Below are 26,672 nucleotides of genomic sequence, written 5' to 3'. Positions count from 1 at the left end.
GACCAGAGGCACACAGAATAGTTATGGAAAAAATATAACATGAATTACAGTTTTAGAGATCTTAAGTCTTAATAAGCTCACACTTTCACCTTACCTATTTCTGCCTTTTACTCATGATCACACCTCTGAACTAGGAATGCTGAGCTACCTAATTGCATTGAGCTGTCTTTTCTGAATACTCAGCTGTTGTGATTTTTCCAACTACCTTTTTGAACCTGTCTTCAACTTAATATAATTTCAAAATTAAATATCTGGTATTTTATGAGACAAAATGAAGTCTCTAATGATAACTTGAAATGCTGGTTTGAGGGAGATCTTCATTTGAGACACTAGTATGTTATAAATGCAGTTACGCTGTTCCTTCAGATCTCTGGTTTGATACCGAACATTGCATGAAAAATTACATGTTCTTCCTTTCCATATTAAGGGACTTAGTTTACTTGGTTATGTTTCAAACAAAACAAAGTTAAATGGAAAAGTGGTTGTTTCCATCTGAGTCTGGTAATTCATTTGTGGGGGTTGGCCTTCAAAGAGACTGAGAAGAACTCAGAACATGCAAAGGCAAACAGTTCACTGGTTGCTTCTTTTCCCCTGGATGGATTTTTCACAAATACATCTTGTTCTGACAGAAATATTAACAATGTATACATAAATAGGGGTTGAGCGGTGCTGATTACATAAAGGGCAATCTTTTAAGCAAATGCTATTGCTTTTAAGACTCTTTCAGAAAGACTCCATTTTATGACTAAGGTCCTCCATCTGAGAAGTAGATCTTAAGCCGTTCACAACTTCTGGCAGCAGTTGGACCTTTTTTGTTTTTATTGCAGATATTTTTCCTGCTCAGGGTTTTCAGCACTGCGTTGGCATTTTTAATGTCTGTATCTGGAAAACTTTCATAAGTAACTTGATTCTTTCTTTTGTGTGAGCGCTACTTCAGGGGTGTTAGAATACTTTCTATGCTGCTGGTGGAAGTATATGTAAACTTCTATATTGTGATGTGCATTCTTAATTATGAACCTGCGATTGACAGGTTTAAGTTGAACAATGTTTGAGAAGAACTATTATCTTTATAAATCAGATTCAAGTCCAGAATGCTAATATTGCATTAATTTCTCATTTTACTCATGTAGTGTCTATGTGCCTGGATGCTTTGGTTATTAGTGTGTTAAAATACTCAGTGACGTGTAGCCCTCACAGCAGAAGTCCATTTAAAAACAGTTTAAAATGAGGGAAACATAAGTAGATTAAGATCAGTTCTTAACTTCAAAGCGGCCTGCTCCTATTTGACTCTCATTTTCAAGACATCAGTATGCTGTTCCTGTCCCTTTACTACTGTCTAGTAGTTCCTGTCAGTGGTGACGTTTTTCATCCGCCTTCCCTGGCAGATAGACTTGCATCCAGCCTTCATTGGTGATTACTTAAGTATGGAACATAATGAGGTGAATAATAAGGTTTGATCCAAACACTTAATTGCATGTATTTTTGTTCTAGTTTGTGATACAGTTAATCTGTACAGTTGGTATAGAGTTGCAACGTGCATTTGAACTCCAGATGTTCCTGTTGATAAGGTAATCGCTCTGGACCAAGTAAGTGATCAGTTAAAATACCTGTTTGTCATCTGTTATTTAAATAGTTGTGTGTGTGTATATATATATATATATATCGGTTAGAGGATTTACAGAGATGAGTTGGAACAGCTGAGAAGACTGGACTGGTGCAATAAACGGATATAGTCTCTTCAGGAAGCACAGGCAGGGAAGCCACTGACGGGAGGTTGGGCTCTACACAAAGGAATGACTTGAAAGCATGGACCTCTGTTATGGCCTGGGTGATATGCCGGTTGAGGGAGGCCTTATACCCCAAAATCACTCAAGAGGGCAGCAAGCAAGAACATTGTGGTGGGTGTTTGTAAGCCTAATCACATAGGGAAGAGGGTGAACCTTCTTAGCAACTGGTTGACATCTGTTGGGGAAGGCCCTTGTTCTAAGGGACTTGTTGAAAAAATCTTAACAACAGGATACAAGCAATCCACCAGATTTCTGCAGTGTGTTTGAGTTACTATTTTGTCATAGATCTTGGAAGGACCAGCAAAGATAAATGCTTTGCTGGATCTGCTACTCACAAATAAAGAGGTGTTGATCAGACAAGTAACTGTCATGACAGCCTAAGCTGTAGTGGCCATGAGATAGTAGGGTTTTAGATCCTGAGGGAAGCAAGGATGGCGAGTAATAGGCTAAAGCCCACTGTTTTGCCTTGTTTAGAGGATTGATAAGTGGTATCCTGTGAGAGGCTGCAGTGAAAGTCAAAGGAGAACAGGATATTGATCTTCAAGGTCAGTTTCCTCAAACTGTAGATGACTCCTCCTAATGTTCATGAAAATAACAGGTGTGACAAAGCCTGCTGGGCTGCAGGGAGAGATCCTGACTCAGCTAAAATGAAGTCTGCCGAAATTGGAAGTGGGATTGCCATTGCTTACACATGCAGGAGTGGGGTTAAGGCAGAGCTTGGTTGGAGTTGCACCTGAGGTATGTGGAGAGCAACAAGAGAGCTCTTAAAAGCATGTGGACAGCCAAAGTAAGGATAAAGGGAGAGTGCCGCCCTGGTGCTGAATCAAGTAGGCACCGTGTGGTGCTCTCAGGTGTGGCAGAATTTAAGGAGTGGAGAGAGGCAGCATCCATGGTAAAGAAAGATCAAGTTAAAGAGTTCATAAGTAAAACAAATCCAGGTTCATGGGACCAGATGTGACATGTACCCAAGAGGACTGGCTGACAGGATTGTCAGACCTTTCCCTATCTTCTATGAGAAATCGTGGCAAATGGGGGATCATCCTTAGTGACTGAAATGTGACAAATATTATGCGTGTCTTCAAAAAAGACAAAGTCTGGACAACTGTGACAATGAATGAAATAAATGAATTTTTGTCATCATTATATTACTTGGTGTAAATAATATAACAAGTGCTAAGGTGCTTCTAGTTCTGAAAAAATTCAAACCTATTGATAGGATCAGTGACGTATTGCTATTGTTAGTACAGCTGAACAGTTCCAGAAGGATAGTACGGGGTTTAGTTGTGCCTTGACAGTAGTTTGGAAGAGCTGTTCAAATGTGATTGAAGTGGCGTTAGTGCATGGCTAGAGAACAAGCATGTCCCTTGGGATGGCGATCGTGTTTCTGTCTTTGTTGTCTGTCTTGTCCTTGATTCACAGGCAACTAAGCCATATACATCTCAACTGCTGAATAGTAGTGCATACAGATGACACATCTCTAAAGCAAATTGAAGCTGGTGACACTTGACCTTATTATGACATGCTGTATGTTGTAGCAGCTCAGTAGCAGTTTTATGACTGTGAGAACTGGCAACCTGGCAGTTGTTCTAAGCTATGTCATTCCTGTTTATGGGTTGTAATCTGTTTTTAAAATGGTGCTCTATGCAGGCAAGTCTTGAGTAAGTTTGCAACCATTTCAGCTGACTTTCATGTTTTGCTCTAAGACAAATTAGAGTGGTGAAAGACAATTACTTTTGGAAGTCATGCTTAGCAGATCTGAATTTGGGTCTTGCTTCATTTGGTTTATTTCCCACACTGATGCTCAGTTATTACACATTACAAGAATACCATCTGACTTGTGGAAGTAAAGCTGATTGGAAGATTATTCAGATGTGATGTGTTGTGTATTGTTTGGGTATTTTAATACAGAAGCAATAAATTAATGCATTTGCAATTGTATGGAATGTTACTTCCATTAAATTGTGATCCTTTGCACTGCAGAAGGTGGAAAGTTTTTTTCTTCCATGTAAATGAAGTAAAAATTCACAGTAGAAATTTTTCTCTCTGAAGCAAGGCAACATGATGACAATCAAGCATTTTCATGAGGAAACATGAAAGATGGTAGCCTAAAAAGTATGAAAGGAAGTCGTCTTGATGAAACCCTGCTGAACAGAATAAGTATTTTGTACCTGCTAAGCCCACTGCTGTTTCTAGTGGAGTCCAATAGGTTGCAGTGTTAGGGTTAATTTACCTGCTGAAAGACTCTTAGGAGTCCTTCCTCTGCTACATTGCATTTTCTGTATTGTTCTTGTGCTCTGCAAGAGTTATTCCTATTAGAGGGCTGTGTGTTATGTTTATTAATAATCTATGAATGTGTGGAGAGGAAATAGGATGTAAACAGTTCTCTGTAGTGTTTTCAGTGCAGCAAAGCTCAGCTTTTCTTTCATTGAACTACCACCAGTGCTTCTCTGTTTTTGAAAGAAATGCTTGCTGCATGTCATTGCAGCTTTTCTGTAAGATTATAAACTAATCTAATCTGCAGATGACTGAAAAAATAAAAAAAAGGTTTAATTTAAGTAGCAATTACAAACTGAATGAAGTGTTTTTTTTTGGAACAGCTAGGATGATCCAAGATGAGGACTCTGGAATACTCTGGTAACACATCCTAATTTAAGATGTTTGTCCTTTTGTTTCCAAGTAATTAAGACATTCAAATAGTCTGTATGGAAGATTGACAGAATGGTATTTTTCCCCTTTAACAAAGGATGTATAAGGGCGTGTAATACTAATATTAAAGTCAACGTGATTTTTCAATCAAGCTGATGTTAATTAGTAATCAATGTGAAGGAGTTTTTGTAAGCTATATTCTGGCCCAGTTCTAAGAACATAGGACTTCACTAGTATTTGTATTTTTTTTTTTAATTCAGAGATTAATACTATAGATTTCCTAGAACATGGTAGATAAGGGAGAAGACTCAAAAAAAAATCGTTTAGTTTTTCAATTTATTTTATTACATGAGTGGAGGAATTGTGTTAATTTGGCACAAAGTCCGTAGTTCGTGTGTGGCACGCATGGTGAGGTTGATCTGTCAAATGCACATGGGTAGTAGAACACAAGAAATGATAATAGAGATTCAGCTGGTGGCATCTTCCTGAGCACTTTGCATTGAAAAACCGTCCCCAGGATGCTCTGGGTGGATTGTATTCTGTTTGTATGTTGAATTTTCAACAAAATGCACAATTATATTGCCTGCTTGAGATTGTGAAAGATGTTGTGATACCTGCGTAAAAAGAGGATTAATAACATGCTCTTTATAAGCCAAATGTAGCCCTCCATTTCACCTCCTTAATAAATGCTCTGCTGCAATTCTTAATTCTCTGAAGTGTAGATGCTAACCAATAGACTACTGCTTACTCTTAAGCTAAACAAAGTAATCTCTGTATTTACTGTAAAATGCAGCCTTTGTAGAATCTTTCCAGTATATAAAGTTTTCTAAAAACGGAAATACTAAATACAATTACATCAAAAATACATGTTCAAAACCTTAATTTTAGCTAAGCTCACTTAATTCTCAGGTGAACAGGAAACCACTAATGAAGTGTTCATTCAATCCTGTGCATTACATGTACCACATTTTAGCTACTTCTGTGCATAACTGAGCCACTGTATGGCCTTGCTCTTCTCTTGCATGCACAAATGCATAATTCAGTCTCATACATCCAGGTGGCAAATGGTGGGATGAAGGGAAGGGAGGACAAGACTGGGATTTCTGTTTTGTGGTTTACTTGATTCAAGTTAAATTACTTAACTTATTTGAATACCTAATGACTTTATAATGATTGTGGCGAGTCTTAAACACACTCAAAGAAACTGAACGTCTTTATAGCTAGATCTCTTTTTTGCAAAACTTTTCATTTCCAAAATGAAATGTAGCCCTCAGAAATGAAATAAATTGATTTTTTTCATTGCCGTAGAATATAAGGCATGTATAGAGAACACACAAATTGCAGAGGGTCCTTAAAACATCTTCAAACCTCATTTGACATCCTTCTGTCAGTTGGTCTCCCTCAGTATACCAATTCAGTCATTTAGCGTCTTTATTTGCAGCTTCTTCCTGTGCTTCTGGCCTCTATGTAATGTGCGTCTCTGCCTCCTTACACCTTTGAGGGCATGCCTGCATTGACTGCCATGTCAAAAGCAAAGTGACAGGTATATATTTCTTCAACAGATAATAAAGTTTAATTCAGCTATCTTAAGTGAAATCGTGTCCGCCATATTTAAAACTGTGGAGTGACTACTGCTTAAGGATTAAGTTAGACTTCTTATCAGAAAGCTAAGTGGGTGAAGTTTAGAAGTGTATTTGGCAGGGTAAGAAGGATGTGGAACTAAAAGGGACTTTGTAATGAAATAGCAGCTCGTGGCAGTTTGTAACCTGAAGTGCACCTAAAACTGCATACATCAGTGCTGCAGGACTGAAAGGGGCTAATGTGACCCCAGTTTTTGAGTTAGAGAGATACAAGTTAGTTCTCCTTATGTCAGTATCAAGCAAATTAGTAGAAACTACACTAAACAGTACTAGTGAGCACACAGGTAAATGCAGTGGATGGAGGAGGAAGATGGACTCCACTGTTTGCAAAAGACAGTGGTACAACAGATCTTACAAGATCTTAGAAGGTGTCAAGAAGCATGAGGGTGGTGATATAGATCTGGTGTGATTTGTTTGGACAGATAAAAACTTTCTCTGTTTGTGGATTTCACAAGATGGTTGCCTATTTTAGTCTGTCCCATGTGTGGTTTTTTGTTGTTGTTTGTTTGTTTGTTTTCTGTTGGCTGCTGTTGGAACAAGGTACTATCAAGTTGGGCCTCTAATCCCACACTTTTATCTGTTACAGAGACAGTACTGATTGTAACAGAAGTAGAAGCTGACTAAGTAAAGGTTTTTGGAGTCTTGCACAGATGTATTAATGTTACTTTTTTTATGTAAGTGTGTTGTAGACTGTTGTAGCTAATTACTTAGAGGAGCTGCATATTAGGAATGCTGCAGATTCAAAGTACGAGTTAACTGCTCACGTTAATTTCTTCAACTGTATACGTTTTAATGTCGAACTACCTCCTAAGTTTGTGGTGAAGGCATAAAATATATGTATCTTACGCTAATTTTTCCTTTCTCAGATAGAATTTATTCTAACTGTTTTAAATACTGAATAAGATGAAACCTTAGTGGCTCTGGAGAGGTTGTGTGACAAAAATCAAAGTCTGTAATGCCATGTGGCATGTTGCTTCACTCTGAAGGTTGGAGATAGGACAAGAAATAAAAACCATTAATGGTATTTTTGTCTTTCAAGTTTTTTTGGTACCACCATTTACATGCACAGATGATGAGACAGACAACTCTGTTTTTCTAGCTTAAGTCTTAAAATTATTTTATTTTTATTTTTTTTAGCATACAGTCTGACTTCTTTACCAATGGGTGCTGGGGAGGAGCTATATTTTGTCCTCTGAATGTTGCCATTGTTCACAGTCACAAGTCAGGTGTTATGGTGTGAGAGTTTTTTCAGGTTTTCACTTTCAGGCTATCCATTCTTAAGATTAGGTAGACACATTGACCCTGGGGGTATGTGTTTAACAGGGACGTATTGTACTCATTTTAGATGCTTCAGGATAGATACATGAGCTCTCAAGATCATTGTTTTTTATTTACCTGCAACTTAGATCAATTATTTGGCGTCTCTTTGGTAAGTTTAATTTAATAGATGTCATTCAACTCACAGAATCTTAAAAGAGAAACTTTCCTTCAGTGCCTGTTACACATAACTAAGACTGTTAGCTCAGGTCTGTATTTCTGATTCTGTAGAATATCTGTATCTTGGTTAAGCGTACGTTGTATTGTAGGAAGGTTGAAGGAAAAACACCAACGCATGTTATTGCCGTGTAGGATAAGTTTCAATACTTGGGTGTAGAATATGTCAAAATGACCATTGAGAGCTAATCTCTTAAGTCCCCAACCACTGGAAGAATCTGATGTGCAAGGGTATGCTAGTAAAGTCTAAGGCTATTTGCAGTTGCGTAATTAATAACACTAAACTCTTGATAGTGGTTTCTTCAGTCTTGTTAGATGTTTATCAAGGAAGTGTAGTTACAGCCATGTTATTTATGAGAAAAATGGAAACAGAGGAAGCTTACAGATACTTGCTATTAGTGCCCAAATTTTCTTGAACGTTAAGTTGGTAGTTTAAACTGTATAGTTACTTGAAGTCAACTGTAAGTTCTCTTCATGGAATTCTTTTAAAATCTATGTACTTCTCCGTGTCTTTTTCTTTATTGAGACTCCTGTCACGACTTGTACTGCTGCATCTTTTTCTGTAGGCAACAACGTCTTGGTATAGAACTCGTCTTTCTAAGCTGTAAACAAGATGATCCAAAATTGGTACAAGTAAAACTCTTTGCACAATTATACGGAGTGGGCTATACATAAAGTCTAGGTCTCCTTTTGTGCATTTGGAAGTAAAACAACAATTCTTCAGACTAGTCAAGATGCAATCTGTTTTTGAACGTGAAAGCTCTTGTCAACAACAGTTACAATTAGTACTCAGATGCATCATCCGACTACAAAGTTTTCATATGCTGCCACTTGGAATGTTGAAGTACCTTCCTTTTCTTGAGGTCCAAGGTAGTGTTTCTTCTGTAAGACAGAATAAATTTACTTGCAGATATTGGCAGGCTTTATGTAGGTTTCTGTGTGCCTATGTAGAAGTAGGCAGATGTGGGATGGCATTCCTCTTGAAGTGGTAGCACCTTATTGTAAGTCATGCTAATGGATATGAACGTGACACTACGTATTTCAGTTTGCATGTTGCTAGTGATCACTTGGAAAGTAGTACTATAATTGCTTCTCTGTTTAAACGTTTTTATGCAAACTGGAGGTTAGACTATGATGACCACTCAACATGTGTTTTCCAAATTCTGTAGCGGACCTTTTGTGTTGTCCCCCCAAAAGTGAAGACATTTTTTTCAGGCTGAGTGAAAACACATGTGTGAGTTTTATTTTTAGCTATAAATAAGTGTATGTGTGTACACACATATATAAATGCGTGTGCTTATGCGTACAATGGGTGTATAGTAGAACATGCAGCAAAACATGGAAATAGACACTGCTTCACTCGGCTGGGTGTTAAATTGTATGTTTTAAATTTGTAGTGAAGTTGGTTACGAGAAGCTTTGTGGAGAAACAGACACGAGGATTTGCTTAACAAATATGACATGGATGTGTTAGGTATGTTTAGAGCAATCTTTTAACAATTAAAGGAAGGATTCCAACTTTTTAAAGTAAATTATTTCAGAAGAACATAGGTAGATAAAAACCATATATGTTGGTGGACTCCAGGTGACTTGGAGTAATGCAATTCCATAAGCATCATGTCCTAGCTTATGTTGGAAAAAGCATTTTGTAAGCCTGGTTTTCTTAAGACCCAAATTTTGGTAGCATTTGTAATGGCACAGTGCAGAATATTACCATGGAGAGATAAAATACTCTAGAAGGATACGTTTTATTAATTGTGTTATTTTCTTCTTTCTCCTGAATTAGTTTTAATGGTGGCAAATACCAGAGTTCTTCTATTATCTCCAAGCAGGTGTGTTCTGCTTTGAATTGTAAAAGCTTCTTAAAGCTGAAGACAGTTGAAAAGGACATATTATGTGTATAGAAGATAAAATGAGGTTGTATATTATATATAGGAAAATTAATATAATGTAATAGCTGATAAGTTAGTTGTGAAGACTGCAAACTGGAATTATGTGAATGCTCTCGAACATGAATTAAGGGAGGTTTTTTTTATTATTATTTCCAAGTAATTCTAGTAATTCAACTCGTGAATTATGTCACCTCAAATACAATGACTAACTGTTTAATCAAAAATTTGTCACTTGAGGCTTCATGAAGAAAACTGACCTAACTGGTGCTACCTGTGACAGTTCCTGTTGAGATTCTTCTGAAAATTCTTGGCTTCAGTAATGTAAAAGTTTCTGAAAAGGCCAGACACCTGTAGTTCTAAATGAGAACATGTATGATGAGACCTGCTGAAACGTGCTGGCTTTTTTTCCTCCTTGCCTTCTGATTAGAAAGGGGCTTTTGTTTGATTCTCGTAATGTTTGAATCTCTTAAAAGAACTTAATGTTTTTAAATGTCATTATAATTATGAAAAACCATCTCTTTTGTGGATAGGATTTATTTAATTGCAAGTGTTGCCAATAATGTTATGCTGAGCTCTCTATTAATACCAACTTTCTTAAAGGGTAGCTTAAATTCTTTAGTTATGTTCTCTTAGTAAGATATTTTGTTTCTTTTCATTCTAGGCTATTTACTTTCTAGAAGAGAGGGTCAAGCAGGATCCCCTGAAAAGCCGTTGTCTGATCTGGGTCGTCTCTCATACTTGGCTTACTGGAAAAGTGTAATTTTAGAATACCTTAACTGCCACCATGAAAAACAAATCAGCATCAAAGGAATGAGTCGAGCTACGGGAATGTGTCCGCATGATATCGCCACAACCCTGCAGCAGCATAGCATGATAGATAAAAGAGAAGATAGGTCAGTGAATCTTATAAAAATTAAAAAAAAGATGAGACAAAATACTTACTTTCTAAGCATACAAAACACGTGATATAAAAAATGCCCATGTAAAATTCTGACTTTAAAATGAATAACAATCTTACTGAAGAAGTCAGTAAGGCCGTTTCATTCAGTATCATCATCTGTAAGTACAATTCCTGACTGTTGCTTTGCAAATACATTGCTTTGAATGCCAATGAGGGAAAGATTTGGTTTTATGGGTGGCAGTCTCTCTCTACAAAACCCGTTTTTCAGTCATTACTGAATTTCACAAAAGTCATAGGATTGGGTCAGCTCTTTGTGAAGTCCTGCCCAAGGTACTGGGAATACAAACTTTTTTTTTTTAGAGTTTATATTTAATGCTATGATCAATATTGAAAGTTAATGCACTGAGAAGGTGAGTTCCTATTTTGTGAATGTCATCTTTCTTAATGATCGTGATTGCTGTTTTAAACACTGAGTAATTTTATGTATTGCATTTTTTAATTTTAATTTTTATTTTTTTATATAAAATGCCTTAAACGACTTTCAGTGGTATTTGTGTTTCTCAAGACTTTAATTCTTTCTGGATAGTCCAGTCGTGGAAACATAATTAAGTGAAATTGCCTTGCAAACAGTGAGGTGCCAAGAAATAAAATGAAAATCACAGATTAGCTCAGCCTCGGTAACTTATGTGCACCAGTACTAGTATTCAAAACTAGCAAGTTTTGAACTGGTAAGAATGCAAGTATTCAGAAAGGAGATTGGCCTACAGGTAGTGTTATGAGAGTGGTTTAGAAGGCTGTCATTAGAATAAAACCTTAATTTTCTGGGGTGCTTATTTGTAGGCAACCTGATGGGACAAAAGCGTTTTACGAGAGAAATAAATATGTATTAATTTCTTGTGTGAAACTTGTGCCCTTTCACAAATTACTATAGGCTTTGAGTACCGTCATCCAGTTAGAAAATAATGCTTTTTCATCTACAGAATTCAAATTACTTTATAAACACAGTTTTTTTTTTCCACCGGTAGTAAAGCTTAGACAGGGACATGAACTGACCTGGCTAAAGGTATCCAGGTCAGTGGCTGAGCCAGGAAAAGAAATCACATCTTTGAAGTGCCTGTCCAGAGATTTACCTTAGGAGTCAGGAATGGTTCCTTATTATTTCTTACATTTAATTCATTTTTCTTACATTAGTGAGGTAGAGGTTTGTCACAGTTCTGCAAAAAATTTTCACCCGGATATGATTTTTTTTTCCAAGTATTCTCTTGGTGGAAAGTAATGTTGTCACTTTAATCACTTAATATTTTTTTGTTTTATTTTAAGCCTTCAAAATCCTTGCTTAAAAGAAGTTTAAACTTTTATAGTTATTTACTTTATAACAGGATACTTCAGCAGGGTATGTGCTAGCATACTACTATTACGTTAGTCTTTGTCTACATTTGATATGCTACTTCATAATAATTAGGAAGCTGTTTTCTACTGCATCAGCATAGGAGAGAGGTACATTTTTATGTTTTGTTAGAAGACCCGTGTTTATAACGTGTTTTTGTGTCCAGTTAGCTGCCATCTTCAGTTACAGTATTAACACTCTTTGCTTCATGATCCACAGTGTTTTCTGTTTTTATTTGTATGTCATATTAAAGTTGGAAACTGCTCTGGCAGAGTGAAGGGCCTACACTAAACCTACTGCATGTATTTAGACTGGTTTAGTATAACAACTTAACTTTCTTCCCTACTGATGTTTAGTGTTGGGTTTTCCTTTCATCAACTGTTGTTTCCTTACTTTTCTTAGAAAACAGTCAGCAGTGTGTGTTATCCATGTACATTAGCTGTTATTTTTAGTTTGATTAATCTGTTGCTTTACCAGTCTATTTTCACAGGTTATTGTGCAAAAGGATTTAATCTGTAGGAAGATTGTTTTACATGATCACTTTCTAAAATAAAATACTGTTTATTGGATTGTAGATTTGTAATTATTAGAAGGGAGAAGCTGATTTCAAGTCATATGGAGAAACTGAAAGCAAATCCACGTATTAATGAAGTAGATCCTGAAAGCTTGAGATGGACTCCTCTGTTAGTTTCTAATGCTGCAGTTTCTGAAGAAGAGAGAGAAGCAGAAAAGGAGGTAATAGCAGCAACTTTTTTTCTGAATTTCCTTTCTTTTCAATTTCATCATTCCCTAATATTCAACAGTAGGGTACCTTAAATAGAGCAGTTGTAATTTTGACCTCTGCCTAATTATGGAGGATACTGATTATGTTGTAACACAGAGTTTTGGAAACTGCTCAGCAAGACATGGTAACTTTTGGGGGGATGAATATTAAAACTTAAAAATGTGAATCTCTTGTTGTGGAGCTGTATTTATCACTCCTGAGGTAGTCAAGGAGCATGTAATCAGATCAAATTTGGTGCAGAGCTCAGGGGCTGCAATGTCAATTGATTCTTTGTGTTATGAACTTGCTCAAAGTGATCCATGTCAGTGGGCATGTAATGTAGTGCTAAAGGACTTAAATCAATTCGCTGCATCATTAATAGTGCTAAATATCCCATGAAATGCAATCTTCTTTGGTTTGTTATCCTAACTGTTGTAAAGGAGCCTACTAGATGATTCAGCTGAAATGTTGTTGCTAGGTTAGCCAGCAGTGCTAATCAGGGTTGACTTATTGTAACTCTTTAGCAGAACGTAAAGGATATGGCTAAGTAAATGCTGTTTCAGTGACCCGTTATTTTAACCTCAACCCTTCAGGCTGAGCGTCTGATGGAGCAAGCTAGCTGCTGGGAAAAGGAAGAGCAAGAAATATTCTCCACAAGAACTAATAGTAGGCAATCACCTGCAAAAGTACAATCTAAAAATAAATATTTGCGATCTCCAGAAAGTGTGGCAGTGGTGGGGGAACGAGGGCAATCCACAGAGCAATCTAAGGACAGCAGCGAGGAGGATGGTGGGGATGAGAATCAGCAGAGTTCACCTCCCCGGCTGACAAAGCCACAGTCGCTGGCCATAAAAAGAAAGGTGTGTTATTCAGTGGTTTGATTTTGTCATTTAACTCTGATTTCAATAAAAGCATTATCATCACAATAACAGCCTATTTTGTTTACAAGTATTTATTAGACTGTTTTAGTTCTTTTCTGTATCGTTAGAGCACTGAATGCTTCCTGTATTTGTTTTATTCCCTTCCATCCAACTTTTTATCTTTTCGATTTTTTTATCTTATAAATTTGTCACATGTAAAAACATGGATGCCACCAAAGAAATCAGAATTTCGTGTTTATTTTTAAACTAGTGACTGCCATCTGCTGTTGGGCATTGGTACTGATTCAATATTTTAATGGTTTTTCCTTTTTCTCTTTTTCATTTTAAGATGGACTCCAACTTGAGGGGTTTGAATTCTTACAGTCCATTAATACAGGAAATCTGTAAGGGGAGTACTTTTTTTCCAAACAAAAAGGCAGTTATGTTTTAAACCATATTCTTCTCATCTCAAAGAAATTGAAATGTCAATTTCTGCTTGCTGCAGTGTTGACATAGTCTTGAATTTTGTTGAGAAGTTAGCTGTTTGAATGGCTTAAATTACTGAAATAAGCACCCCAAAATTTTAAAACACCTGATTTAGCACGTGTTTAGGTGTCTTTGGTGAGAATTAGGGAATTGGAGTGTCTCTTTGTTTTTATTTTCAATTAACAGACTTCAAAGAAACTATCAGTCTCTGAGAAATATATATGCATAGCAATAGAAATAAAAATATTAGCTAGCTTGCTTTATAGCAGCTAACTGTGGGATTCTTTAATGTACTGGTAAGACCAATGTGAAGCTTGAGGTGCATTTCCTTTGCTTTTACTTTTTTAAATATACTTTTGTTTTTTGTAAAATAGAAATCAGAAATGTAGAAAAAAATCTGATACTTGTGAGTGTTCTTGAATTCTAAATCTACAGTGGAAAATCTTGTTTATTTATTTAGTACTTAGTACTAATTTATTTAGTACTGCTATGAATGTTATTTAACAGAAGTAGAATGTAGAAATCACTGTTGTATGAAGAAACTTCTAGTCCTCATTTTTCACCTACAGAAGGGTTTGTGTGTATGCATACATACTGGTTTTAACTGTGTATACTTTAGACATTTTACCCATGGAGTAGATCTACATTTACATTTTATACCATGTAAGGTATTTTGGAATGAGTAAATTGATTAAGGTGAACTCACTTAACATAAATGTATTTACTAGTGCACCAAGTCAACTGACAAAACAGGAATGTAGGAAGAGTTATATTTGTGGAATTATTTTTCAGAGACCTTTCCTACTGAAAAAGAAGAGAGGCCGTAAACGCAGAAGGATTAATAGCAGTGTTACAACAGAGACAATTTCTGAAACAACAGAGGTGTTGAATGAGCCATTTGATAACTCAGATGAGGAACGTCCCATGCCACAGCTAGAACCTACCTGTGAGATGGATGGGGAAGATGATGACTTGAAGCCTGTGATTAGAAAAACTTTTGAATATCAGCCTGGGCAGCAGAAACAGGAGAAGAAGGAAGAGCAGAACAAGGAGGAGAAAGACATTCGTTGTTACAGGAGTGATGACAACTGTACAAGTAAGCTGAAAATGTTCTTATCTTAACAAAATTAATTTGTCATGTGGGTTTCAAAGTAAATGTTATTTTTGTCATAAATAGGAAAGTTATAAAAAAGTTGTGTTTGGCTATTTTGGTCTTAAAATCGTATCGTAATGATTTCTGCTTAGAGGTGCTACTGGAGCCATTAATCTTGCATAATTTATTAGAATTTTGTGGTGGCTTCAGGGTTTGTTTGTTTGTTTGTTTGCTTTTTTTTCCTCTATCCCAGGAGTATTAATACTGTAATATTTTTATTCAGAAAAAAAAAGTTTTCCAGTCTGAAACACGGGAGTCCATGCCATGTTGCCAAAAACAACTTCTCTGTCCCTGCAACAGGCACTTCATACTCCACAGAGCAAGAGTATCTTTGGAATGTTATCTAATCTTGTTTTTGTATCTTGGTAAAAGACACAAGCAAAAAGGAAGATCTACTTTACAGAAATATCTTTCTGTTCAACATTGTTGGTAATTCAATGAAATGTCTGTAGTTTCTGGGGAATATGTCCTCATCTGCATTCAGTACTGTGGCACCTGTTTTTATCCCCGCAAAAGAGATGGTTTTAACTGCTTATCTCAAATTTTTCAAATTTATTTCAAATATATTTCCTGGCAGAAAAGCTAATGGATGGCTAGTGAAACTACTATTGAGCTATTCTAAATGTATGCTCATCCCTTGACCTCCTGGCTCTCAAATTACATTTGTAAGTTTTAATTCCAGAATGAATGACTGGATTCTTAGGGCTACATATTTTCTTTAAGAAGCCAGTGGGTACTACTTCCATGTTTTTGTAATTACATGGAAGGTTTAATCTTTGTGATCCTCAGCTAAGGGATCATCCATTAATTTCTATTTTAAAACAGCTTTTGTGCAAGTAGAACAGCCATGCTTATGAGTGTTGATGCTGTTACAAACCAGTCCGCAGGTACATTAGAATATTACCGCTTTTTCATGCTTCTTAGTAGGACTTGATTAAACCAGTAGTAGCAAATTCAGTGTTCTAGCTATGTATGTCCCAGTGATCAGGTTTGTACTTTGCTAATGAAACTGATATTGTGTATTTATCCATGGACCATGTCGTCGCATTAATTGACTGTAGTAGTGTTACAGCACTACAGTGAGAGGCAGAAATCAGCAAAGGAATATCACTGAAGCCTTCACGCTCCCAAGTGCAGCATGTTGTATCTTGAGAATTCACGCCTTTTTCTGGTATATATGTAAGTGGTACCTAGGGAGAAAGAAGAGAAGAGTGATTGTTTGGAGAGGTTTTTTTTAATAGTCAGTGGATTAATTTAGTATTCTTATGTGCTCTATGTTTAATTTCAATTATCTTTTAGCTTTTGTCATGTGTTATGAGTTGTGCCATGATATGCTGCCCCTAAGAAGATACTTTTGAATGAACCACCTTTTTTCAGTGTTGGCACTAAGGCATGATTAGATGCTTACTCTAGCCTGTCCTCCAGTATGGTCAAACAGGTGACTCCAGACTCTCACATTCCTACTGTCAAAACAAAACAAAAAACAAAAACCCAAAACACATTAGCTTCATGTCTATATAAAGTGATGACAGAGTTCTTATTCTAAAAATAAAGGTTAATAATCACATCCTTGGATGATATGTTTGCTTTAGTTTACATGTGGTGTGATTTAAATCTCTAGGGTTCTTTTAGTGTATAAATGGTGGTTCTAATGGTCACTGTTAAAAGGCCACCAATCAAGAGGCACTTTACATATCTACATAAGTGTGTTTAAGCTGTGCTTATTATGTATTTCTTTTGTGGTATAAAATCTGTTTATAACTCTCATTCCAGAGTTTCTTAATGCATTTTGAGTTTATAAATTACTTTGGGTTTATGTTTGAAAGTATCGATTCATTAGTCTGTGCAAGCTAAGATGTTTCTTTTGTCTCTGTTGCCTCCCAAAGATAATACAGACGATGTAGCTGTGTTGGAAGAAAGCACTAAAGACAATCTTGAACCTTTAAAGAGTAAGCAGGGTTGGCCTAAAGGAGTTAAGCGTGGTCCATCTAAATGGAGGCAAAACAAAGAAAGAAAACCTGGCTTTAAGCTTAATTTATACACTCCACCTGAGACTCCTATGGAGCCTGACTATCAGGTGCTGGTAGAGGAACAAAAGGAAGTAGCTGAAGATAAGCCCTGCCCAGTTCCTGCTGTTACAGAGGAAGAGATTAAAGAGCCTGCTGAAGGATTACCACCACCAGATGATAAGGTAAAAGAGGTAGAACCTGAACCTCTGCATCCATCCAGTAAACCCTTTGAAAAACAAGAAAATGATATGGTGAAAGTGGGGGAAGAAGAAAGGAATGTAGAAGAAAGTGGAATCGATTCAAAAGGTGAAGAAAAAGACAAGCCAGATGAGGCTCTTCTGCAAAAAGAAGAGTCCGTGCGCCTGGATGATCATGAGGAAGATGAAGAGGATGACGAAGAACCTTCTCACAATGAGGATCATGATGCAGATGATGAGGACGATAGCCACATGGGTTCAGCAGAAGTGGAGAAAGAGGATTTGCCTGGTGAAGCTTTCAAAGAAATGCTGGAAACACAACAGTCTTTTTTAGACGTAAATGTTCAAACTGGTAATTCAAATCAGGAGGACTTAATGAATTGTAGTGTTGACCTTGCAGCTGATGAGTGTGAAAGAGACCAGAAAGAAGTAACTACAGATTTAGATCCAGTGCCGGAATCTGATGATGATCATGCAGATAACAACCAGGACCAAAAAGCTGATGAAGAATTACATTCAGATTTCAAGGGAGAGAGTACTGAGACCATGGAGATTGATTCTGAGACTGTTCAAGCAGTACAGTCTCTAACCCAAGAAGCAAGTGAACATGAAGATACATTTCAGGATTGTGCAGAGACTCAAGAGGCCTGTAGAAGTTTGCAAAACTATGCCCATACTGACCAAAGCCCCCAGATGACCACTCTGGATGATTGTCAGCAGTCTGACCACAGTAGCCCTGTTTCCTCTGTGCACTCTCATCCCAGCCAGTCAGTTCGTTCTGTTAATAGTCCAAATGTTGCTCCGTTAGAGAACAACTATGCTCAGATCAGCCCAGATCAAAGTGCTATTTCTGTGCCGTCTCTACAGAACATGGAGACCAGTCCAATGATGGATGTTCCCTCAGTTTCTGATCATTCGCAACAAGTTGTGGATAGTGGGTTTAGTGATTTAGGAAGCATTGAGAGTACAACAGAAAACTATGAAAACCCAAGCAGTTACGATTCTACAATGGGCAGTAGTATCTGTGGAAACAACTCTTCACAAAACAGTTGCTCGTACAGTAGCCTTACGTCTAGTAACCTAACACAGAGCAGCTGTGCAGTGACACAGCAGATGTCTAACATCAATGGAAGCTGCAGTATGATGCAACAAACAAATATCAGCTCCCCTCCCACTTGTAATGTAAAATCTCCCCAAGGCTGTGTTGTTGAAAGGCCTCCAAGCAGCAACCAACAGTTATCTCAGTGCAGCATGGCCGCTAACTTTACACCACCTATGCAGTTAACTGAAATCCCCGAGACTGGCAATGCCAACATTGGCTTATACGAAAGAATGGGTCAGAGCGAATTTGGACCGGGGCATTACTCCCAGCCATCGGCCACCTTCAGCCTTGCCAAACTGCAACAGTTAACTAACACGCTTATGGATCATTCTTTGCCTTACAGCCATTCAGCTGCTGTAACTTCCTATGCAAACAGTGCCTCTTTGTCCACCCCCCTAAGTAATACAGGGCTTGTTCAGCTTTCTCAGTCTCCACATGCTGTTCCTGGAGGACCCCAAGCACAGGCTACCATGACCCCTCCCCCTAACCTTACTCCTCCTCCCATGAATTTGCCACCTCCCCTTTTGCAGCGTAATATGACTCCATCAAATATAGGAATATCCCACACCCAAAGACTGCAGACTCAAATGGCCAGCAAAGGTCATGTTTCTGTAAGAACCAAATCCACACCCCTGCCACCTGCTGCAGCAGCTCATCAGCCCCAAATTTACGGGCGTGCTTCACAGACTGTGGCCATGCAAGGGCCCGCACGGACCTTAACAATGCAGCGTGGTATGAACATGAGCGTAAACTTGATGCCAGCGCCAGCTTATAATGTCAATTCAGTGAACATGAATATGAATACCCTTAATGCTATGAATGGTTATAGTATGTCCCAGCCGATGATGAATAGCGGATATCACAGTAATCATGGGTATATGAATCAAACGCCCCAGTACCCTATGCAGATGCAGATGGGGATGATGGGAACTCAGCCATATGCACAGCAGCCAATGCAGACAGCACCCCACAGTAACATGATGTACACCCCTCCAGGGCATCATGGCTACATGAATACAGGCATGTCTAAACAGTCTCTTAATGGCTCCTACATGAGAAGGTAGGCCCTTTGGAGAGACAAACTACCAAACTGGCGTATTGGATTGATCTGCACAAATATCTTTTGGAGAGTACGATTTCAAAACCAGCAATTGGTGTGAATGCAAAAACATTTGTTGGCACCATTTAAAAGCTGTATGCAGCAGAAAGCCTTATACAAGTTTTTCTTTTTTCTTTTTTTTTTTTTTTCCTTTTTTGCTTTAAATTTGTGGGATTTTCCTTTTCTTCTGTTTTCTTTGGGGGTAACTAGGTGGTTTTCCATTTTTTTGTTTATTTCACTGAGCTTGAAGTTTTCTGGAAAGGAAGAACTCTTTCTATGAACTGCAATTACACAGCAGCTGATGGTTCAGAGCCATTTTATGTGCCTGCTCCCATTAAAAATGTGGATAAATAGACTCCAAAACTATCAGACAGTACTGAATCTTGGGCTTTTCTCTCTCCTTTCCCCACATGTAAATGCCTTTTAGCAGTTCTTTTATTGTATTACTTTGTTTTTGAAGGTGACACTTCCGCATGCCGCTAATGTCTTTGTTAGTGACAGTGCATTTTGTAGTACTGTACAAGTGTTGTGCTTAACAGTAAGCCATTTCTTAATTTTTTTGCCTTGATTAGGTTACCCTAGTTTGAGGGTAAAAAAAACAGAACTATATTTTTGTTAATTATAAAACTTGTAAAAAATAATAAAAAAAAGCTGCAAAAGCTATTCACATTTTGGTTAGTTCGAAGGGTTTTATTGCTGTATGTTTAGTGTAAAGTTGAGACTCTCTTCCATTTTGGTGACCAGTTTCTTTGGGGCTGGGATAGGGAAAAAGGCAGCTTTCTGTTTTATATATACTGTTTTGGGTTTTTGTTGATTGAGACATCTCAGTGTTTATTTGTCAAGTTTTGAAACACTTTCATATATGTCCAAATACTTGGCAGGATTTAAAAAAAAAAAAAAGTAGTGAATTTGGTGTAAAGTTGCTATTTTATGGAAATGCCTCTAACTTTACATTTTCATTCCATCTGTAGATTTTTCTATCTTTATAAAATATTGGAGTTATTTTTTAAGGGAAAAAAAATAGAGCAGTAGCGTGTGAATAGCTCAAACTAAGCTTACAGATCGCATGTAAAAAGGCAAAAGTTATTTGTGTCTGTTTATATTGCTTCCTTTTTTGTAGCCTTTGTACCTGTACAGAGTGACTGTAAGGGCCGAACAGAAGAGGCTTGATACATGTAAAAATAGGACCCAGTGACACTCTTGTATTTATCTGTTATCTTTTTAGTCAGTCACTTAAAACAAAAAGCCCACAATGAAACACCCAAGAAACAAAAATAAAAACTGGCAAAAAACATCCCCCCCAGCTGTACATTTTAACATAAAATAAATTATGATGAGCCATTTTTAGCCTCTTGTGTCTTGTCATAGTTTGATGTTGCATGGGAATTACCTCCTGAAACAGTGTTTGTTACAGTGCGTTCACATGCTTGATCTAAAGCCCATTAAAGTTGATGGGGTTTGGACTAGGCTGTTAGAGCCAAAGTGTAGGTTACTCATCATAATTGCATACACCTTGTGAAAATAAATATATCTAAGATTATTTTTTTTAATAATCTTAATAAAATATTGAATAAATATGTATTTAATACATTACAAGGTTGTCAATATTTAATGTATGAAACTTTTTTTCCTATAGAAAGTGTTAATATGTATGTAAAAGGGTATATGACAATGAACATGATGCTTGGACTGTATGTTAATGATAGACCTGATCTCTTCCTTTTATCATTGCTGTGTTACAAGGTGATACAAATCTTGCTTAGAACCTTCGTGTTCTGCGTGTGTACCTATACGCACACACGTGAACACTTTTAGTCTGGCAATAGGTCTGTAAAAATTAAGAAGGCTATCTATACATGGACTTTTTGAGTGCACCAAGATTAAATCAGTGTTTGTGAATCTGCATCAGAAAAAAATCTTGTAAGAATTTTTCAAAATGCACCCAAAGTGAATGTTGCCACTGAATTCCCCTCTAGCCCACTAACATTGCAGGAAGGTTGCTAACTAGGGTGAAAGAATAGGTCAGTGTAGTTGAAAATACCATCTCCCATTGTAGAATGTAAAGCAGCTTTATGTATGTGATTCTATATGTTGAAAAGTCAAAGAAAATGTGTTTTTTTTTAACCTTTGAATTGCGTGCTGTTGCCAAACCAATATATTGATGCTACAGATCCAGACTCATTACCTGTTCAATTTAAATGTGATGGGGCAGCAGTCAATCTAGCAGTGGACCTGAATGGTAGATGAAGTTTCCACTCAAATAGTAATTCAGAATAACTTTTTTAAAAAGGATTTTAGAAAGCACAATATAATGAATATTTTTGTTCATGTACTTACACTGTCACATTTGCTTTATGAAGCCAGAGAGTATTCATGGTACTTAAATGAGCTGTGTGCCTTCAGAAATTCACTGTCAAATTTTATTATGCTTAGGGAAAGGAAAGATGAACTCAACAGTTAATGTGTAGCCTTTGAGTGTGTATAACTAGGACCTTGCATCTTGGTTGAATAACTTGATATCAAAATAGCAACATGTCTTGGGTTTTTTTACTTTCATGTTTTTAGAGTGAATATAGAAGACACCTGGGTTTTTATCTACTGCTGTGCAGTTTCAGGTTCCCATGTCTGTAATAAACAGTCAAATCAGTTTTTGCCATTTCCGTATGTAGCAACCTGAAACAGAGCATCCTGACTCCGGCATATTGCTAATATTCTGTATTGCAATACATGGATTAAAACTTGGGTGGAGAAAGATGTACTGTGTGTTGCACAACAGGCAAGTTTCCAACATGACTTTTTATTTGAGAATGGAATTCCTTTCAGCAGGACAAATGGCTCTTCTAAATCTTTCCCTATAGTGACTGTTCAAGCTGTGAATTGCATTACTGCACTGCAATCTCTGCTTTATAAGAAGGCTGTCTCACCCTTGACAGATCTTGCTCTTGTATTGTCTGCCCATTGCAGTGTCAGTCTCGATTGTGTGCTCTAGCACCATCCCAGCTGAGAATTAGCTCTTCCTTTTAGTGTCTTAAAAGAATTCTTCACCAAGTTGTAATAAATGATTCTTGTGAAATGCAGGATGTTTCCTTGCCCATGCACTCATAGTCTTTACATAAATAGACAGTTTGACAAGTAGAATGCTTAACCACTGGTGACTTGCAAGAAGGAAACCAACTTGCCTCATTCTGCACGTACGTTGCTTGTGGACCTGGCAGTTATGTTTGTGCTGCTAATACTTGTTATTATAGATCATGTTGGGTGAGGTTGACCAGTGATTTGCTGTAGCTGTATTGCATAAGTTGCCTACTTTGCGGAAGCTGCGTGTTCCAGAACTTTCCTTTTTCTAATTTAGCCTAGTTGATTCTGGGACACTCAAAAGATACGGAAAAGAAGCAGGGAAGTAAATATGAAGTATGTTTGCTTCAGAATTGCCTAATTGGCATAGCTGTACCAGCAGAATGCTTCAGGCAAGACCTGGTTCTAGGAACTGCCTTTGGAGCAGAACCTTCTTCATCTGGAAGCTGATGATCACTGTATTTCTGAAAGCTGCACTCTAGCCCTCTTGCAAAGACAGGAATGGTAAGTGTTGTGGTGTTCTGGCTATCAGTTCTCATAGCAGTGTAAAAAACATGACCAATTTTTGACTAATTGTGTTAGAAGATGGACAATGAAAGCCGAAGCAGGGGACTTCTAAAGGTATGAAACTTTAACATTAGTCTACTGTGTTTCAGTTTTTTGGTTTTGGGGGGATGCTTGATATGTCCATAGTAGATGGAAACAAACACTAATATACAGTGTGGTAAATAAAAAGAATGGACCTGATAGAGGTATCTGTAGTGCTTAGGATTGTTCTATTACAGTCTGTTCTGTAGAGGCCGAGACATTTACGAGTAAGTAAGCTGACCAAGATTGTAATGACCTATGACTGTCTTTTTCTTTTCTCTTCCCATTACTGAGCATAGTTTTCTGTATTAAAGCTATGTGTTTTCAGGGTTGTTTATGACCTATGTGGAGATATAGGTCAAATCTTCTGTAGTGAAGCCATGGGGCATATATCAATCAAAAGCTGTTGCTTTGAGCTTTGTGGTGGGGGGAGGGAATTCATAAGAATATGTAAGGTGGGTGACAGTTTTGGCTTCATCATGACTTCAGCTGAGTCATTTAAACTCGGTATTTTTTCCCCAATCTACTATATATGATTAAATGAGCTTAATTAAGTGCAATTTGAACACAAAACAGTGGTGTGCCCTTGTATCAAAGAAAGCTAATGCTACCCTGGTCTGTATTAGGGAAAGTATTGCCAGCAGGTCATGGGAGGTGATCCTTTCCCTCTGCTCAGCACTGGTGAGGCCAGACCTGGAATACTGTGTCCAGTTCTGGGCTCCTCAGTACAAGAGGGACTTGGACATACTGGAAAGAGTCCCATTGAGGGCCATCGAGATGATGAAGGGACTGGAGCACTTCTATGAGGAGAGGCTGAGAGAGCTGGGGCAGTTCAGCCTGCAGAAGAGGAGGCTCAGGAGGATCTTATCCAAGTCCATAAATACCTGAAGGGAGGATGCAGCCAGGACTGAGCCAGGCTCTTTTCAGTGTTGCCCAGTGCTGGGACAAGAGGCAGTGTGCACAAACTAGAACACAGGAGATTCCCTCTGAACGTCAGGAAGCACTTCTGTGCTATGTGGGTGACTGAGCACTGGTACGGGTTGTTCAGAGAGGTTGTGAAGTTTCCTTCCTTGGAGGTTTTCAGGAACTGCCTGGATGCGGTCCTGGTTACCGATCTGCAGGTGTCCCCTGCTTGAGCAGGGGGTTGGACCAGACGACTGACCTCCAGAGGTCCCTTGCAACGTTGACCTACTTTGATTCTGTGAGATCATGCTCAAGACCTTCAAGTAGTATGTGTAGAAGCAATGAAATGCAGTATGTAATGGATATACTTATTTTTGTTTAGTCCTATTTTTCATGTCCATGTTAGAATGACAGCTCCTAATTTCTGAGTAGCTTGGAATCCTGTACTTTGGAAATTGTGGTTTAAGTTTTTTTGGTTGCTGTGTCATTGTTGCCTTTTGCCAGTTGCTTAATCTGCTGTGCAGGACAAAACGAGTGGGAGGTACGTAAGAGTTTCTAGTATTTTGCTTGGTATCAGTAGTTGGGAGGTGGCTGTTTGAAGGCTCTGTCAGTTTCCCGTAAAGCGGCAGAACCCCCAGGAAATATATATATTTTTCCCCATGTATTTTCACAAGTCTGCAAAAGAAACATCTATCTCCAGGCCCCCATAAAACCTCGTTCACATACAATTATGAATGCAAATCAGCTATAGATCCTCTTCCAGTTACAGGAGTCAGCAAGCTATCTTGCAGGGTAGAAGAATGAATAACCTATGGCTTGACTGAGGGAAATTGAAGCAGATTTTTTTGTATTTTAGTAGGTCATTTGATACAGAGTTCCTGTCTGTAAGGCTAATGCTAAGAAATAGACTGCTTCCCTAGACGCGAAGGCATTCAGCTTTCTCCATCAGGGTAAATGAAAGACCAGGGCCATGTCTGAAATGCACGTGTCAGACATAAGGCTGGGAGAGTTGTTGGATGTCTGCGTTGTGAATTTAGTTGCAGTAGACAGTGAGGTGCTCTGAAAAGGTGCATTTGAAGGTCTTTTCAGGTAGATGGAAAAAGTTGAGGGAACCCTTCCAAGGATTTCTGGACTAAAACCTACATGTTGACTGCTTGGTTATTTTTGTACTGAGAAATGTCTTCTTCTGAGTTGCCTTAGATTTCTGTTTTAATAATCCATGTGAAAAGAGACTGACTTTGTTGGAAGGCCCTGAGTCTGTGTATTCCAGTCATGAATATTTTTCATATTATCACTTTTATATTTTTTTAACAGTAGTCTAGTTGTATTTATTGTCTTCTGCTGTGTCTGAGAATTTGTGGGTAAGGTATTTATTACACACAAATACAAGTGAGAAGTTAAAAGCATTGCATTATGCATGTCTACAGCCTTGGTTGCAGTGTTACTGCCGGACATAATGAATAGAAGGCTTTCATGCTGGAGATGCTAAGCTGGTAAAGAACTATTAACATCTGCAAAAAAGGATTTCAAGGTCTGTTTTGTTCTGTTTGATTTGTCGATTAATACTCACAGAACTCAGTGGTACAATTCTGCCCCACCTGTGTGTGTGTTTTATTTTCTTTTTTTTAAAGAATCCAAGACTCCTACAGTCCGTGCTGCACCAAAATTACAGAGATTTTTCCAGCTGGTAAAGGCAAGAGCTCTCCTGTACTTGCTGGCTGGGTCATTCCTCTCACGCAATGGGGTAGTAAATAGCTTTTGCCTGATACATTGAATTAAGCAAAATTCCACTGGAGAGAGTGATGACTTGACCTTTTCACTGATGGAAGAAAGGTAAACATGGTTCAATTTTGATCCCTCTCTACAGTATGTTTCAAGAAGATCAAATATCGTTGAGGTGACAAAGCTCGTATGTTATCTAAACGCGGTTGCTGTTACTTGTATCAAATACATTGAAAAAATGTAGGTGGAAAAGTAGATCTGGTATCTCCATTTGCATATTTGGACTAATGTCAATAAATAGCCTTAGCAACTGTATTTGAGCACAATAATGTATTGGGGTGACTAAAGCTGACAGGAGGAAACATTTGGTAACAGTGGTGTCTGGAAGCACAGCAGCAGCTTTCTCTTTTGTTAGGTTACTGAGATAGGGTGGTGTTTTTTTTTTTTGTGTGTGTGTGGCCTAGTAAATTGATTTGGATAATGTATGTGTAGGATTTCTTTAAAATTCAGGCATTTGAAGTATTTAGGAGAAACAAAACTGAAACTGCTAAAATGTCATGCTTGTATATCTCCTTGAATTGTTACCCATTGTATCTGCTTATGCATCTGATCTTTTGAAGGATCTTGCTTTGTTTCTAGCTTGCATGTTGTGCTGTTAAGTCTGTTGTGAAGACTGGATAGCTGATCATCATCTGGAGGCTCTCTAAACACTGTGCTGCCCTGGATTATGTGAAGAAATGGGGATGCCTGGAAACAATGTAAAAAGGCAAACTCCTGGGAAATCCTTCAGGACTCTGGGACTGAACACTTCATCTGTGCTGCAACTATTTCAGCATTTTTCCTGCAAAAGCTCTTCAGGAATGGCTAGTTCCTCTCTTTTAAAGGTCATGTGCTTGGACTAGGATCAGGATTTTTGGGGGTATTCAGAATAGGGTTTTGTTTACATTGTATCTGCTTTTGTGCTGCAAA

The 26,672-nt window shown here is 37.8% G+C and overlaps 1 protein-coding gene across 14 annotated transcripts in view; it reads left to right on the top strand.

Moving 5' to 3' along the window:
* KAT6B (lysine acetyltransferase 6B) overlaps positions 1 to 20,762 on the top strand; it is a 113,321-nt gene extending 92,559 nt beyond the window's left edge. For all 14 annotated transcript variants that reach the window (XM_048060098.2, XM_048060097.2, XM_048060110.2 and 11 more), the window contains 5 exons: positions 10,120 to 10,351; positions 12,322 to 12,481; positions 13,103 to 13,369; positions 14,648 to 14,951; positions 16,895 to 20,762. In XM_048060098.2, coding sequence (XP_047916055.1) covers positions 10,120 to 10,351; positions 12,322 to 12,481; positions 13,103 to 13,369; positions 14,648 to 14,951; positions 16,895 to 19,380 — 3,449 coding nt within the window. In that variant the 3' untranslated portion in view covers positions 19,381 to 20,762. The remainder of the gene's footprint in view (positions 1 to 10,119; positions 10,352 to 12,321; positions 12,482 to 13,102; positions 13,370 to 14,647; positions 14,952 to 16,894) is intronic.
* The last annotated feature ends 5,910 nt before the right edge of the window (positions 20,763 to 26,672 follow it).

This window comes from Anser cygnoides, chromosome 7 (assembly GCF_040182565.1).
Source record: "Anser cygnoides isolate HZ-2024a breed goose chromosome 7, Taihu_goose_T2T_genome, whole genome shotgun sequence".
Classification (NCBI taxonomy): domain Eukaryota; kingdom Metazoa; phylum Chordata; class Aves; order Anseriformes; family Anatidae; genus Anser; species Anser cygnoides.
The sequence above is the reverse complement of the archived record's forward strand: the minus strand, read 5'-3'. Positions and strand labels throughout refer to the sequence as shown.